A 14,284-nucleotide genomic window follows, 5' to 3' on the forward strand; every position below is an offset into this window, starting at 1 on the left:
TGCTGCCTGCAACATCCTCCAGCATGACCGGTTTGGCATTGGGTCAGTAATGGTGTGGGGTGGCATTTCTTTGGAGGGCCGCACAGCCCTCTATGTGCTCGCCAGAGGTAGCCTGACTGCCATTAGGTACCGAGATGAGATCCTCAGACCCCTTGTGAGACCATATATTGGTGCGGTTGGCCCTGGGTTCCTCCTAATGCAAGACAATGCTAGACCTCATGTGGCTGGAGTGTGTCAGCAGTTCCTGCAAGACGAAGGCATTGATGCTATGGACTGGCCCGCCCGTTCCTCAGACCTGAATCCAATTGAGAACATCTGGGACATCATGTCTCGCTCTATCCACCGTCACGTTGCACCACAGACTGTCCAGGAGTTGGCAGATGCTTTAGTCCAGGTCTGGGAGGAGATCCCTCAGGAGACTGTCCGCCACCTCATCAGGAGCATGCACAGGCGTTGTAGGGAGGTCATACAGGCACGTGGAGGCCACACACACTACTGAGCCTCATTTTGACTTGTTTTAAGGACATTACATCAAAGTTGGATCAGCCTGTAGTGTGTTTTTCCACTTTAATTTTGAGTGTGACTCCAAATCCAGACCTCCATGGGTTAAAAAAATTTGATTTCCATTTTTAAATTTTTGTGTGATTTTGTTGTCAGCACATTCAACTATGTAAAGAACAAAGTATTTCAGAAGAATATTTAATTAATTCAGATCTAGGATGTGTTATTTTTGTGTTCCCTTTATTTTTTTGAGCAGTGTATATATAAAAATAAAAACACACACACACACACACACACACACACACACACACACACACACACACACACAGTGTCTGTAAATAAACCAGTAATATGTATTGGCTTTCTAAGCATAGAAAACCTCAAATCTCAACATAGTAATGCTGTATTAAGTACAGTATATGATATGTACATGCCAGTACACAGCTCTGCCCTCAGCCTGCTGTCTGGCCCTGTCAATCAAGTGGAGGGAGGAGTGTGCAGAGCACAGGGGTGTTACAAAAGCAGTGCTCCAAGCATTCAGCCAAGCCCCTAGGTGCGTCAACATACTAATTAGCATATGAATTAAAATTCATATCTCTGCAGCTGTTAAACAAACAAAAGAATGAACTATTAGGGTTGATCATGCTGTCACAAGGATCTTGGAATATTATCTGCAGTAAAAGTCACTATTATTTTCTATTCCTACGTCCCCCAGTTCCTCCTATGTCAATGTTTAAAGCGTACCTAACCTGTGCTATGGGCAAAATAACCTGATGCTGGCATTACGACAAGACTCATAGCTAAAATAGTTGCACATGCCAAACTGACTGCCACTTTCCATGGTTCCCAAGGTGCACTGGGAACATTCAGATTCTGGTGCTGACCAAAAGGATTAGTTCACCAATAAATGGATTGAAAGGTATGGCATAATACATAAAATATGCCTAGAGCTATGGCTATTCCTTGCTCCATTTGTAATGTATTTGGTCTCACCAGTGAAGCTAGCTCAGTTCTACCTATGTCTTACTGTGGGGGTAGATCTGAAGCACATGTATATCAGTAGGAAATCTCCAGAAATTCCTTTGCTAACAACTTATGTCTCCTTAGCACACTTACAGCTCATATAATTTCCTTACATAATATAATTTCCCATTTCTAACACAGAAACAATTTTACAGCCTGTTACCTGATTTTTTTTTCTAAAAGAAGAACTTTACCATGGGAGTGTGAGGAAGGTTAAATGTAGCATACTAATCGAATATGAAGCACCTAATTAGCTGCATCTGAATGTTATACACACAACAAAAATAATTTATAATGCATCAAAAGAGATGTCCTTATTGGCACAGACAGAACAGGCAAACAACAAAAAGATCTAGCCCATAATTCACAAGTGAGAAATCTTAGTCAGATAAAACTAATTAGATTTTCTTCTCGTGATGTCCTCCATAATGACAGGATTTGAAGCATGACAAATGCACAATGCACCACCGGCAACATCACCATGTTACAGACAGGCCTGGCGCTATAATAAGGCAGACCAAGCGGCTGCCTTAGGGTGCAGAGACGCCGAGCCAAGGGGGGAGGGAAGAAAAATTAAACTTTTTTTTAAAATAAATTACTTGCGCAGCGCCAGCCGCCCGCCCACCCGCGGCTGTTCTCCTCTGTGTGCAGGGCCGATGCAAGGATTTTTGCCAACACCAGCGAAGCTACATTTTGCCCCCCCCCCCAGAACTCAGTGGGGGTGATGCAAGATAGAGGGGGAGAAAAGTGACATGGGGGGTGATGTGACATGGGGTGGGATGAGAAATGTGACACGGAGGGGGTGATGTGAAAATGGAGGGGGGAGAAATGTGACATGGAGGGGGAGAAATGTGACATGGAGGGGGAGAAATGTGACATGGAGGGGGAGAAATGTGACACAGGAGGATGATGTGCCATGGGGGGTGAGAAGAAATGTGACATAGGGGGAATGATGTGCTATGGGGAGTGGGATGTGACACAAAGGGGGTCATGTAAAAAGGAGGGGGTGATGTGACATGGAGGGGGAGAAATGTGACATTTCTCCCATGTCACATTTCTCCCCCTCCATGTCCATTTCCTCCCTCCCATGTCACCCCCCCCCTTCTATTAAAGGGGTTGTCCGGGTTCAGAGCTGAAACCGGACATACCCTTATTTTCACCCAGGCAGCCCCCCTGAGGCTAGCATCGGAGCATCTCATGCTCTGATACGCTCCCTTGCCCTGCGCTAAATCGCGCAGGGCGCAGGCTCTATTGTTTATCATAACAAACTGCCGGGCGGCAGCTTCCGCCCGGCAGTGTGTTCGGTGACATCACCGGCTCTGATGGGCAGGCTTTAGCACTGCCCTAGCCGTTTTACTGGCTAGGGAAGTGCTAAATCCCGCCCATCAGTGCCGGTGACATCATCGGGCTTCCTCGGAGCCCCATAGAGAGCTCGCTACGTCACCGGATCTCCAAAAAATGCCTTTGCCCTGCACGATTTAGCGCAGGGCAAAGGAGAGCATGGGAGCATGAACTTCTCCGATGCTCAAGTCAGGGGGGCTGCCTGGGTGAAAATGGAGGGATGTCCGGGTTCAGCTCTGAACCCGGACAATACCTTTAATGTTGTGTAAAAAACATTATGCTCACCTGGCCTTGGTCCCGTCTGCAGCAGCTCCCCTTCTCCTTTGTGTGGTCCTGGTATCTTCTCCCTGGGCTCCCGACAAGTTTGAGGACCTTTCCCACTCAGCCAATCAGTGGCCGCAGCTGTGTCACGTGTCAGGCCAGTGATTGGCTCAGCAGGAAAATACTGGCCTGACATGTGACACAGCTGCGGCCACTGATTGGCTGAGTGGGAAAGGTCCTCAAGCCTGTCGGGAGCCCAGAGAGAAGATACCAGGAGAAGAGAACAGAGACGCGGGAGGGTGGCGCACAAGTGATTTATAAAAAAATAAAAATAAAAAAAAGTTTCATTTTTCCGCCCCCCCCCCCCCACCACCACCTTGGCGTCTCTGCGCCCTAAGGCAGCCGCTTTGTCTGCCTTATTATAGCCCCGGGCCTGTCTGTGTGGTCCTGGTATCTCTCTGGGCTCCCGACAAGTTTGAGGACCTTTCCCACTCAGTCAATCAGTGGCCGCAGCTAGGTCACGTGTCAGGCCAGTGATTTCCCACTGAGCCAATGACTGGCCTGACACGTGACACAGCTGCGGCCCCTGATTGGCTGAGCGGGAAAGGTCCTCAAACTTGTCGGGAGCCCAAAGAGAAGATACCAGGACCACAAAGAGGAGAAGGGGAGCTGCTGCAGACGAGGGGGGGGGGGGGAGGGTGTAAGCATTTATCACAGGATGTATGATTGCTGGGGGTCCGATCTCTGGGACCCCCCACGATCATGAAAATGCAGGTTCCAGAGTTCTCCATATGAATGGAGCAGTGGTGAACATGTGTGACCATGACTCCATTCACTTCTATGGGATTGCCAAGTACAGAGCTCGTGTATCTGTGTGGCCATGGTTGCACTCGCCTCATACAGGGAACTTAGGGACCCCCATTCTCAGCAGGTGTCCAAGTGGTGGGATTACCAATGATCACACACTTACCACCTATCCTATGTATAAGTGCTAAATGTTGTTAATGGGAAGGCACCTTCAAGGCAATTTTCAGCATTTTAATCAGTATGTTGCATGATTATATGTAATCCAAAAACAAGACTGGGCCTGAAACACAGAAGAGGTGAAAATATTTCCATGATACTTTTTCATTGGGTAGGTTCCACTCCTGGTTTTGGCTTACAAATACTGACAAAATAGTGACCAAAATATGAAAGTATGAAAGAGGCCTTAAAGGTGTTGTGCCATCACTAAATTTAATTTTAATATGAATCAGTTCTATACAACTGCCACCAGCCATATTTACTGTTAGAAGCTGCAACATTTACAGGGAGAGAGCTGCAGCTCAAAGCACATACTGCCTAAGCAGAAATAACACGGCCCCTGAGCTGTGAGAGGGGAAGAACTGCAGCAGAAATGACACGGCCCCTGAGCTGTGACAGGGAAAGAACTGCAGCAGAAATGACACAGCCGCTGAGCGGTGACAGGGAAAGAACTGCAGCAGAAATGACACAGCCCCTGAGCTGTAACAGGGAAATAACTGCAGCAGAAATGACAGCCCCTGAGCTGTGATAGAGAGAGAACTGCAGCAGAAATGACACAGCCCCTGAGCTGTGACAGAGAAACAACTGCAGAAGCAATGACACAGCCCCTGATCTGTGACAGGGAAATAACTGCAGCAGAAATGACACAGCCCCTGAGCTGTGATAGAGAGAGAACTGCAGCAGAAATGACACAGCCCCTGAGCTGAGAGAGGGAAAGAACTGCAGCAGAAATGACACAGCCCCTGAGCTGTGATAGAGAGAGAACTGCAGCAGAAATGACACAGCCGCTGAGCTGTGACAGAGAAACAACTGCAGAAGCAATGACACAGCCCCTGATCTGTGACAGGGAAATAACTGCAGCAGAAATGACACAGCCCCTGAGCTGTGATAGAGAGAGAACTGCAGCAGAAATGACGCAGCCGCTAAGCTGTGACAGGGAAAGAACTGCAGCAGAAATGACACAGCCCCTGAGCTGTGACAGAGAAACAACTGCAGAAGCAATGACACAGCCCCTGAGCTGTGACAGAGAAACAACTGCAGAAGCAATGACACAGCCCCTGAGCTGTGACAGGGAAAGAACTGCAGAAGCAATGACACATCCCCTGGGCTGTGACAGATAAAGAGATCCAGCAGAAATGACACGGCCCCTGATCTGTGACAGGGAAAGAACTGCAGCAGAAATGATACAGACCCTAAGCTGTGACACGGAGAGAACTGCAGCAGAAATGACACAGACCCCAAGCTTTGACACGGAGAGAACTTCAGCAGAAAGGGCACAGACCCCTAGCTGTGACACAAAGAGAACTGCAGAAAAAATGGCATGACCCCTGAGCTGTGAAAGGGAGAGAGCTGCGGCAAAAATGACTTAGCCCCTGGGCTGTGACAGAAAGAGAGCTGAAGCAGAAATAACATGGCCCTTGAACTGTGACAGGAAGAGCTGTAGTAGAAATGACACGGCCCCTGATCTGTGACAGGGAAAGAACTGCAGCAGAAATGACACAGCCCCTGATCTGTGACAGGGAGCAGCAGCAAAAATGTTCTTAGCTTCTGAGCTGTCACAGAAAGAACATGGCTCATGAACTGACAGAAAAAGAAATACAACTGAAAGGTCACACTCCCTGGGCTGTAACAGGGAGGGAGCTGCAGCAGAAAGGACAGGCCCCCTTTGCTGTGACAGGTAGAGAGCTGCAGCAGAAAGGACAAGCCCCCTTTGTGTGACAGGTAGAGATCTGCAGCAGAAAGGACAGGCCCCCTTTGCTGTGACAGGTAGAGAGCTGCAGCAGAAAGGACAGGCCCCCTTTGTGTGACAGGTAGAGAGCTGCAGCAGAAAGGACAGGCCCTCTTTGCTGTGACAGGTAGAGAGCTGCAGCAGAAAGGACAGGCCCCCTTTGTGTGACAGGTAGAGAGCTGCAGCAGAAAGGACATGCTCCTGAGCTATAACAGGGAAAGAACTGCAGCAGAAAGGATGCCTCCCTTGAGAAAGGACATGCCCCCTGGGCTGCCAGCATGAAATCTAGCACAGCGATTCCGGCAATTATTGGGGGAAGCTCTGGATCCATCTTAGGAACAGGGCTGGTTCTAGCTTTGTCTAAGTGGCTGCCATGTACTATATGATGTCTGATTTTAGTTTTTTTTCCATCAATCATGGCATAATCCTTTAGGATGAAAAATAGAAGAGTATGTCAGCTGGCAATACATTTGGGGATTGTGTGCATGCAAGTTCCTACCATTTTGTAAAACGGTAGATGCGTATTAAACAAAAAAAAACAAAAACATTTTACTCGGCATAGTAACCAGTGTCAGCGGAGGACAAGTAAGCATCTGCGTGGGCTGTCAGCAGATCAGCAAGCGGTAAATAAAAATATCTGTTTTAACATGAGAGAATGTGAGCGGTTGATAAAACGGTAAATTGGCTCAACACTTGCCAAATTAAGTCTTAGACACCACAAGTGCAAATTAATTCACTAGCATTCGCTAATGAATCACGACACCGGTAAAAATAAATAAAATCACATTGTGCGTCTGCAGTGTCATGTTCATTGGATTGCAGGCTATCCATTGGGCCCACTCAGTCATTCTAAGATGTCATTATATTAAGGCTCTATACAGCACATTAAAGGGGTTGTGCAGTGGTTCAATCCTGAAAACCTATCCTCAGGACAGGTCATCAATATTAGATCGGTGGGGCTCCAACTCCCGGCCCCCCCGCCGATCAGCTGTTCTCTTTACAGTCACTTTTAGAATAGGTAGATCATACCATGTGTAAGAGCTCCGATACACATATATACTAATTAATGAAACATTTACAATTACATTACATTTACATTACACATGCTGTACAATCATTGATAGGACATTGACTCATTTCTGCTGGCGGACAGAAATGCTCTTTCAGCCTGGGCGGTTTCACAATTTTGTTCGTGACTTCCATACTGAAGTGTAATTATGGCACAATGGTAATGATGACGCCTTTTGAACGCAAAGTTCAACTCCTACGAAGTCTTATCTTTCTCTCTCCCTCTCTAAAGTGACATTTGTCTGTAAGATGTTGAAGGTGGCATTTATCTGCCAAATAACAGAACTCCTCCAAAGTTAAACAGCATTGAAAGTGTAGATTCAATTAGAGCCGATTTTAAATTCACAGCTCAGGAGAAAATTTCCAAAATGTCAGAGGAAAAGTTAATCACTCGGTCACCTCGAAGATACTCTCATAGCAAGAGGAGAAGTTACCTTCAAACTCTTTTTAACCTTCCATATTGAAGGAGACAAAGATCTTATCTTATAAAGTATTACACTTCTAGCATGGATGGAAGAAACGGAGAAAGGGGGACTGCAACAGCCAAAAAGTCATATTGCAATATTCCTCTGCACAAGGGACTTACAAGTACAAGTTATTAGCACCTGGTGGAAATACATTGGGATGCATATTATATGAATCTCGTGTGACAATATATGCAAACACGTTTTTCAGGAGTAATCCTATATGGGAATTGTAAATTACAGTTATATTTGTTTTACTAATGGGACAGCGATTTTTCTTGGATGAGTCTTATGTAAATTTATATAGTTCTGATACTGAATATATATTTAATATGTAAAACTGCCATTTAAAACAATGATACACAGCGCCCCCAGTGGCCAATTGTAGCACAAAAATAAAAGTGGCAGATCACATACAGTATTCAAACAAGATTCCTGTCTGTTAAATTAGTTACCCGGCAAGTAATTATTGTTATATTTCTTTTTAAAGTAAATCCAAAGAAGTGATTTTCCCCTCACTGATCCCCCGCCAATCCAATTCTGACACTTCATAGGTCCTTCTGGTCTCTTCTTCCTAGTCACTCTCGACACACAGGAAATGACAGCTCAGCCAATCATGGTGTCCCCGCCGAAGCCAGCGGCTGGCTTAGTGGTCATTTCATGTATGTTGAGTAGGACCTGCAAGTAGGAGCCTGGGAAGTAGGACCGAAGCAGTAGGGGAATCTATGAGGTGGTTATCACTTCCTTTGTTTTTAAAAGGGGTTATCCAAACTATAAAACATGCCCCCCAATGTCCATGCCCCACATATAGATTATACTTACCCCGCTCCCCGGCACCCACGTTGCTCCTGAACCCCTCAAGGCTGCCGCTACATCTCCCCGTCTTGAGGATCAAAACAGCAGCCAAACAGGGACGAACTTCCCTTGCGTTACCAGAGATGCAGCGGCAGGTGCTGGGGTAAGTATAATCTATATGAGGGGCCTGGCCATTGGGGGTCATGTTTTATAGTTTGAATAACCCCTTTAAGCCTTTCTGACCTTTTCGTTAAATTTTTTAAAATAATTTACTGCCAGGCAATGTAATGTAATGTAATGTTCTATAGTAAGTACGTAAATGACCCTGGATGGTCTCTGAGTGAATCTCTCAAAACTAGGTATTTTTTTTAAGACAAAAAAAATTCTAAAAGTACTCAAATAATTTATCACGTGATACACAAAGTATAAGCAATATCAGAGCTTCTTTCTACAGGTTCTGCTGGCTGATGGCGGCTTAAACCACTAGGCAAAACAGTGTTTTGGACTGACTGGTTATTTTTATAAATGCTCCATTAGACATTATCAGAAGAGGATGTATGTATTTATACAGATGACAGGGCAGTTCAACAGGATGCCGATATTGTTGTGAACTCTCATCCCTATCATGAAGTCTGTAGCCTAAGAACCTAGACAAGGCCTAGCCATTTTTCAATCTAACAAAAGTGTTCTTGTATGGTAGTCAGAACTGTGGCAAACACATACTAATAGGTCAAGTGCTGACCAACCAAACTGGCTGTAGACACCTGTATAGGACATAAAATTATCTCACTGGGACAGGGATGGAAATGACTTCAAGCTACTTACTTGGTTTGTAAATCCTTTGACCACTCGTCTTTGCTTTAAATTTGTTTCTCCATCCAAATTAGCAGTCTCTATGTGACATATCCCATTTTGGTCAGATGAGTAAAGTAGTAGTATGTCTGCTGGAATGATCTCATTGCTGAACAGTTTGACAAAGTCTCCAACACAGACGTCCTTCCAGCACTTGTCCACAAAGTTCTTCTCATTCCTGCAACAGAACAAAACAGAATATTCATTATTTCCAGATTATTATGCACACAGTAGATATTAAGTAGTCATGCTGCTAACTGGAGTACCAAGGAGTACCAGAGTTTGGCTACATGAAACGAATATCACGTCATGGCAAAATATGAAATAGTAGAATCTATATTTACTGTTTCCTGAAAAAAAGAACCTATTCAGAAGTCCTTCAATCCTGACGATCTATGGGTATGGGGCCTCCTGACTTTCCCCCGATCATGTCAGGATTGAGTATCTAAAATGTCAACACCCAACTGTCTTGTTCTCAGGAGAGACAAGCCACCACGAAAGGTGTTTCATTGCACCTGCATGTCTATAGCAGCAGGAATAGCTGTTGGTTAAACGGCTATGACATTTAATAGAGAGTAAGTGCAGGACAATGTTTGTTTTTTAAAGGGTTTGTCCCAGGAAAAATATTATACAGTTTTTAAACCAGCACCTGGATCTGAATACTTTTAGAATTCCATGTAATTAAAAATTTTGTATAGCCACTGATGTATTCAGTAACATCTATCTGTATAGCGTCACATACTCAGTTCCATCTTTAAATTACGACCAGCTGCAGCAGACAAGTCACAGCTTCTGAAAAATGACACGCCTTCCCTGAGCTGCTGCACAAAGGACAAGCCTGAAATAAATCTACTGGACCAATAAATGTGGAGATCTCTGGATCCATGTGAGGTACAGGGCTGGTTCTAGCTTTGTTAGAAATAAATTGTCATGTACTATATGATGTTTGATTTTCATTTTTACATTAAAGGGGTTATCCCATGACTAATGTAAAATATTTTAATCACACATCATATAGTACATGACAACCTCTTTCTAACAAAGCTAGAACCAGCCCTGTACCTCACATGGATCCAGAAATCTCCCCATTTATTTCTCTGCTAGATTTATATCAAGCTCACAGCTCAAGGGCAGTGTTCTATTTTTTTGCGGTGTAGACGGATCACAGACCCATGGTGTGGCCGAGCAATAGCAGTGTGAATGAGGCTTCAAAAATACCTGAAATTTCTTATACATAGCATTTAAGAACTACCCACAATGCAATTATTTTTGATAAATTGTAAAAGTTCACAATTATATTAAGAAGATTTTGTGTATTTGGGAATTAGATGCAAGAAAAAAATATACTGTCTAAGACTCTGATATTACTTCCAGAGCAATTTCTGGGCAATTCTTACAGAAATAGCTTTCTGCATGTTTAAAATTCCTGATGATAGAAAATGCATATATAAAAAGGCATCAAGTGACAGAATTTACTGTAAAAAGAACATCTATTTAGAGTATATAATAGAAGTCAGCTATAAAGATGGTATAAGGAAATTGAAGTCAATGCACCTTATTCATGATCGTGCCTGAGATGCAATCTACAGCATATAAACTGCCGGATATTGTCAGTTTACAAGCCATGCGTACATGCTAAAACCAGTTAGAGGATGCTCACCAGTTACTTTGGAGCCCGGTCCACTGACCACCCTTCCGTGTTAATACAAACCCAAATTAAAAAACAAAGTTCATATGATCTATTTCATGAACACGGTCCCTTCATATGCGAGAGCTCCGCATTTATAAAAGATCAAAAATACGAAAAATGCAAAAAATGCGGTTTCCTTATAATTTCTTTGTTTCTGATACTACTAACCACGAACCCCAAAAAAGAAATTATAAGGAAACTGCATTTTTTGTATTTTTGATCTTTTAGATATGCGAGCGCTCCGCATTTAAAAGGACTGTGTTCATGAAATAGATCATATGAACTTGGTTTTTTAATAGTTTTATTTATATAAATGTACGGTAAAGTCTGTTTTTTATGCATTGGATTTTATACTGGGTATAAGATTTAGTAAAAGCACATGCAAATTACTGCCATTGCCATTTTTTCATTATTATTTGGGTCTGTAATTAAAACCAGTTATTACCAAGTATTTTTACTTCTATACCAAAAGGAAAACAACAGTAGCATAAAGCCCAGTCATCGATCTTTAAGTCACAGCAGACCTGTTACTTGAAGATCCTGGGACCCAAAGCAAAATCTCCAACAGGGCCACTGTTAGCCGTGCAGAATACTGATGTCATCTTGTGCATCCTTGGGCCTCCTCAAGGCCTAGAAGGAACTCTAAACCTGCTGTGCCCCCGTAATCATGGACTAAGTAGGACAACTGCATTTACACAGCTGGAATCGGGTACTGAGGGCTCAATAAGGAGAAATCACTTGTCATATACCAAACGTATAAATCACTACAAGAAGAAAAATCCTGTGCACACAATAGGCTTACAATATGTCATTTTCTTCTGCATTGTTTTGTGGGTCAGGACAACTTAACCATAGAACAATGACAGACCTAGTTATGAGAATTTCAAGTCTGCTGCATGCTACAGACATTAAAGTGGTTATGTCATGAGCGATTCAAAAAATGAAAATCACACATCATATAATACATGACAATCTCTTTCCGAAGCTACAGCCAGCCCTGCACCTCACATGGAATCAGAGATCTCCCATTCATTGCACTAATTGTTCTGCTAGATTCTCTCCAGACTGGCAGCTCAGGGGACATGTCCTTTCTGCTGTAGCGCTACAGTATATCTGGAGGTGCAGAAGGTGGTAATAACCAGCGAGCGCCGTCCTCTGCAGTGAAGTAAAGCGTAGGCAGGAAGAAAGTGTCGCCACTTAAAGGAGTTTCCTAGTTAAAATGATTTTTAACCAGTTCCTGCAGCATGGTCCCTGACACAGAAGATTCCTACTTTCCTGCTCCGTGCTGCTCTCGCTGTCTCCATCCTCCTGTCTCGGAGCACCTCTCCAGCAAATGACTGACTTCAGCGGTGAAATGCTGCTTGTGGCCACATCAACACTGAGGCCGGTCTTTGGCTGGAGAGGTACAAGTGACTATAACCATATCCAACCCGATGTAAACAGCGCCGGAACCAGAAGATGGAGGCAGCGGGAGCGGCAGGGAGCAGGAGAGTATGAATCTTATGTTTCAGGCCCATGCTGCAGGAACGTGTTAAAAATCATTTTTTACCAGGAAATCTCTAAGCCCCTGTTACACGGCACGATATTCAGGACAATTACTGGGAACAAGTCTTTATAGGAACATTCCTGATATCTGGCAGTATAATCATGCCGCTGATAAACAAGGAATCACTCGTTTATCGGCTGATTTGCATATTTTATCAGGATGAAAGATGTATAATTATCGTCCGCACATCTCCCGCTGTAATCAGGAATCGGCTACCGATAATCAATAGAAGTGAATGAGGGAGGAATGACTGTGGTAGCGATCATTCCTCCCCAGTCACTTCGCATTAGCCTGTGTAATAGGCTGATGCAAACAAGCGCCGATTAACTTTTTTTTTGCGGCCCCTTGAAAGTGCGATGTGACAATGCAGCCCCCAGAACAAAAAAAGGTTGTGCACCCCTGGTTTACACCCATGAACATCATACCTTGCTCTCTACCGCACAGACATGAACTGCTTCACTGAATTGTAGATTCTAGAGCACAGAGTTTCATATTCCTGCAATTTCCACTGTTTTATGCAGTGAACTTCAGAATAAACAAATTTCAATTTACGCTGATTAATAATTTGATTGTAGCCAGTGCTCTGCCCTAAAGGAGCTATTTTTTATTGTTTTTATTCATGTATTAAATATGAAATTGCACACTTTTCTAATATAAATGCATTTAAAATTCTGCTCAAACACTTTAGAAAATTCAGTGTTTACAACAAACGTTTCTCATATCCTAATGTCTAGGAAAAAAAACACTAAGTCAACCCGTTTAAAGAGAACCGGTCATTTTCCATGAATAGATCATTGCATAGTGATGTTATACTGACAGGTATTATGCGTATATTTGCCAACAGTCCTGATTTAGCTGGAACAATCCTGTGAACACGTTGCAAAAGTGGGGTTTATCCAAAGCCCTTCCCTAAGTGAGAATTTTGTAGGTGTTCCAGGTAGTTTTGGGATCATTTCCAGTGAATCGAAGGGCTGGGCCTAATTGTCCCAAAGTTCTCCATTCTGGCTCAAAGAGTGGGGACCTTAGAGGGAGACCTCCTCTCTATGATGTCCATATGTCTTAATACTGACAGGCAATATCTTCATAGGAAAACCTCTTTTAAAAGGGTTGTCTGGTTTCAGGAGGAAACCGGACAACACATGCGATCCACCTGGAATAAAGATTAGAACGCTACTTATCTGTCAAAGTCCTCACTGATGCTCTGTTTCTCCAGGGGAGGCTTGATTTACCTGGCTGCAGTGATGACATCACATCAACATCAGACCGTTACAGCCATTCACTGGCCTCTAGGACTGGCTGCAGTGGTCACATGCTGTCGAAGTGACATCACTGCTGCAGCCAGGTAAACAAATCCCTGCTAGGGAAACCTAAGCAACGGGGCAGAATCTGCTAGGTAAGCAACGATCTATTATTTACTGCAGGTGGATTGCATGTGTTGTCCGGTTTCCTCCTGAAACCAGACAACCCCTTTAAACGGTTTTATGAGAGTTAATAAAAAGGTCTCATCTTTTGAACTGCATCTCGGCCCCTTCCGCTTGAAGTAAGATGAGATGCAATACCAGAAACAGACTATGAATATGAGTAGTGCTCTTTCAAAGAAAAAAGCAGGCCTCACAGAACCCCTTTAGGGCACATTAAAATGAGTCAATATAACTACCGTACATCTGTGTAAGGCTAGTTTCACATCTGCGACTGTCCTCTCCAGCAGGCTGTTCCGGCATGGATTGCCGGGAATTGGCCGGATCTCTGCTGGACCCTATTATAGACAATAGGGTCTGGTGGACAGGCGGCAGTATCTGGCAAAGCCAAACCCAGAGAACTCTGGCAGGCTGTTCTGGCACAGAAGAGGACAGCCGCAGATTTGAAACTAGCCAAATATGAAAATAATTGCTAACCTAGATTTAAAAATTAAGTACATTTTCTTAAGCACAACATACTTCAAATAAGTCAAATAGTTATTTTGAAAGCTTTCAATGAAAATTGTGGCAACT

At 43.8% G+C, this 14,284-nt stretch overlaps 1 protein-coding gene across 4 annotated transcripts in view; it reads right to left on the reverse strand.

Annotated features, from left to right (window-relative positions):
• The window catches only part of ATP10B (ATPase phospholipid transporting 10B (putative)), a 500,197-nt gene that overhangs the window by 53,590 nt on the left and 432,323 nt on the right, over nucleotides 1-14,284 (reverse strand). For all 4 annotated transcript variants that reach the window (XM_040441995.1, XM_040441996.1, XM_040441994.1 and 1 more), the window contains one exon: nucleotides 9,031-9,235. In XM_040441995.1, coding sequence (XP_040297929.1) covers nucleotides 9,031-9,235 — 205 coding nt within the window. The remainder of the gene's footprint in view (nucleotides 1-9,030; nucleotides 9,236-14,284) is intronic.

This window comes from Bufo bufo, chromosome 1 (genome assembly GCF_905171765.1).
Source record: "Bufo bufo chromosome 1, aBufBuf1.1, whole genome shotgun sequence".
In the NCBI taxonomy this organism is placed as follows: Eukaryota; Metazoa; Chordata; class Amphibia; order Anura; family Bufonidae; genus Bufo; species Bufo bufo.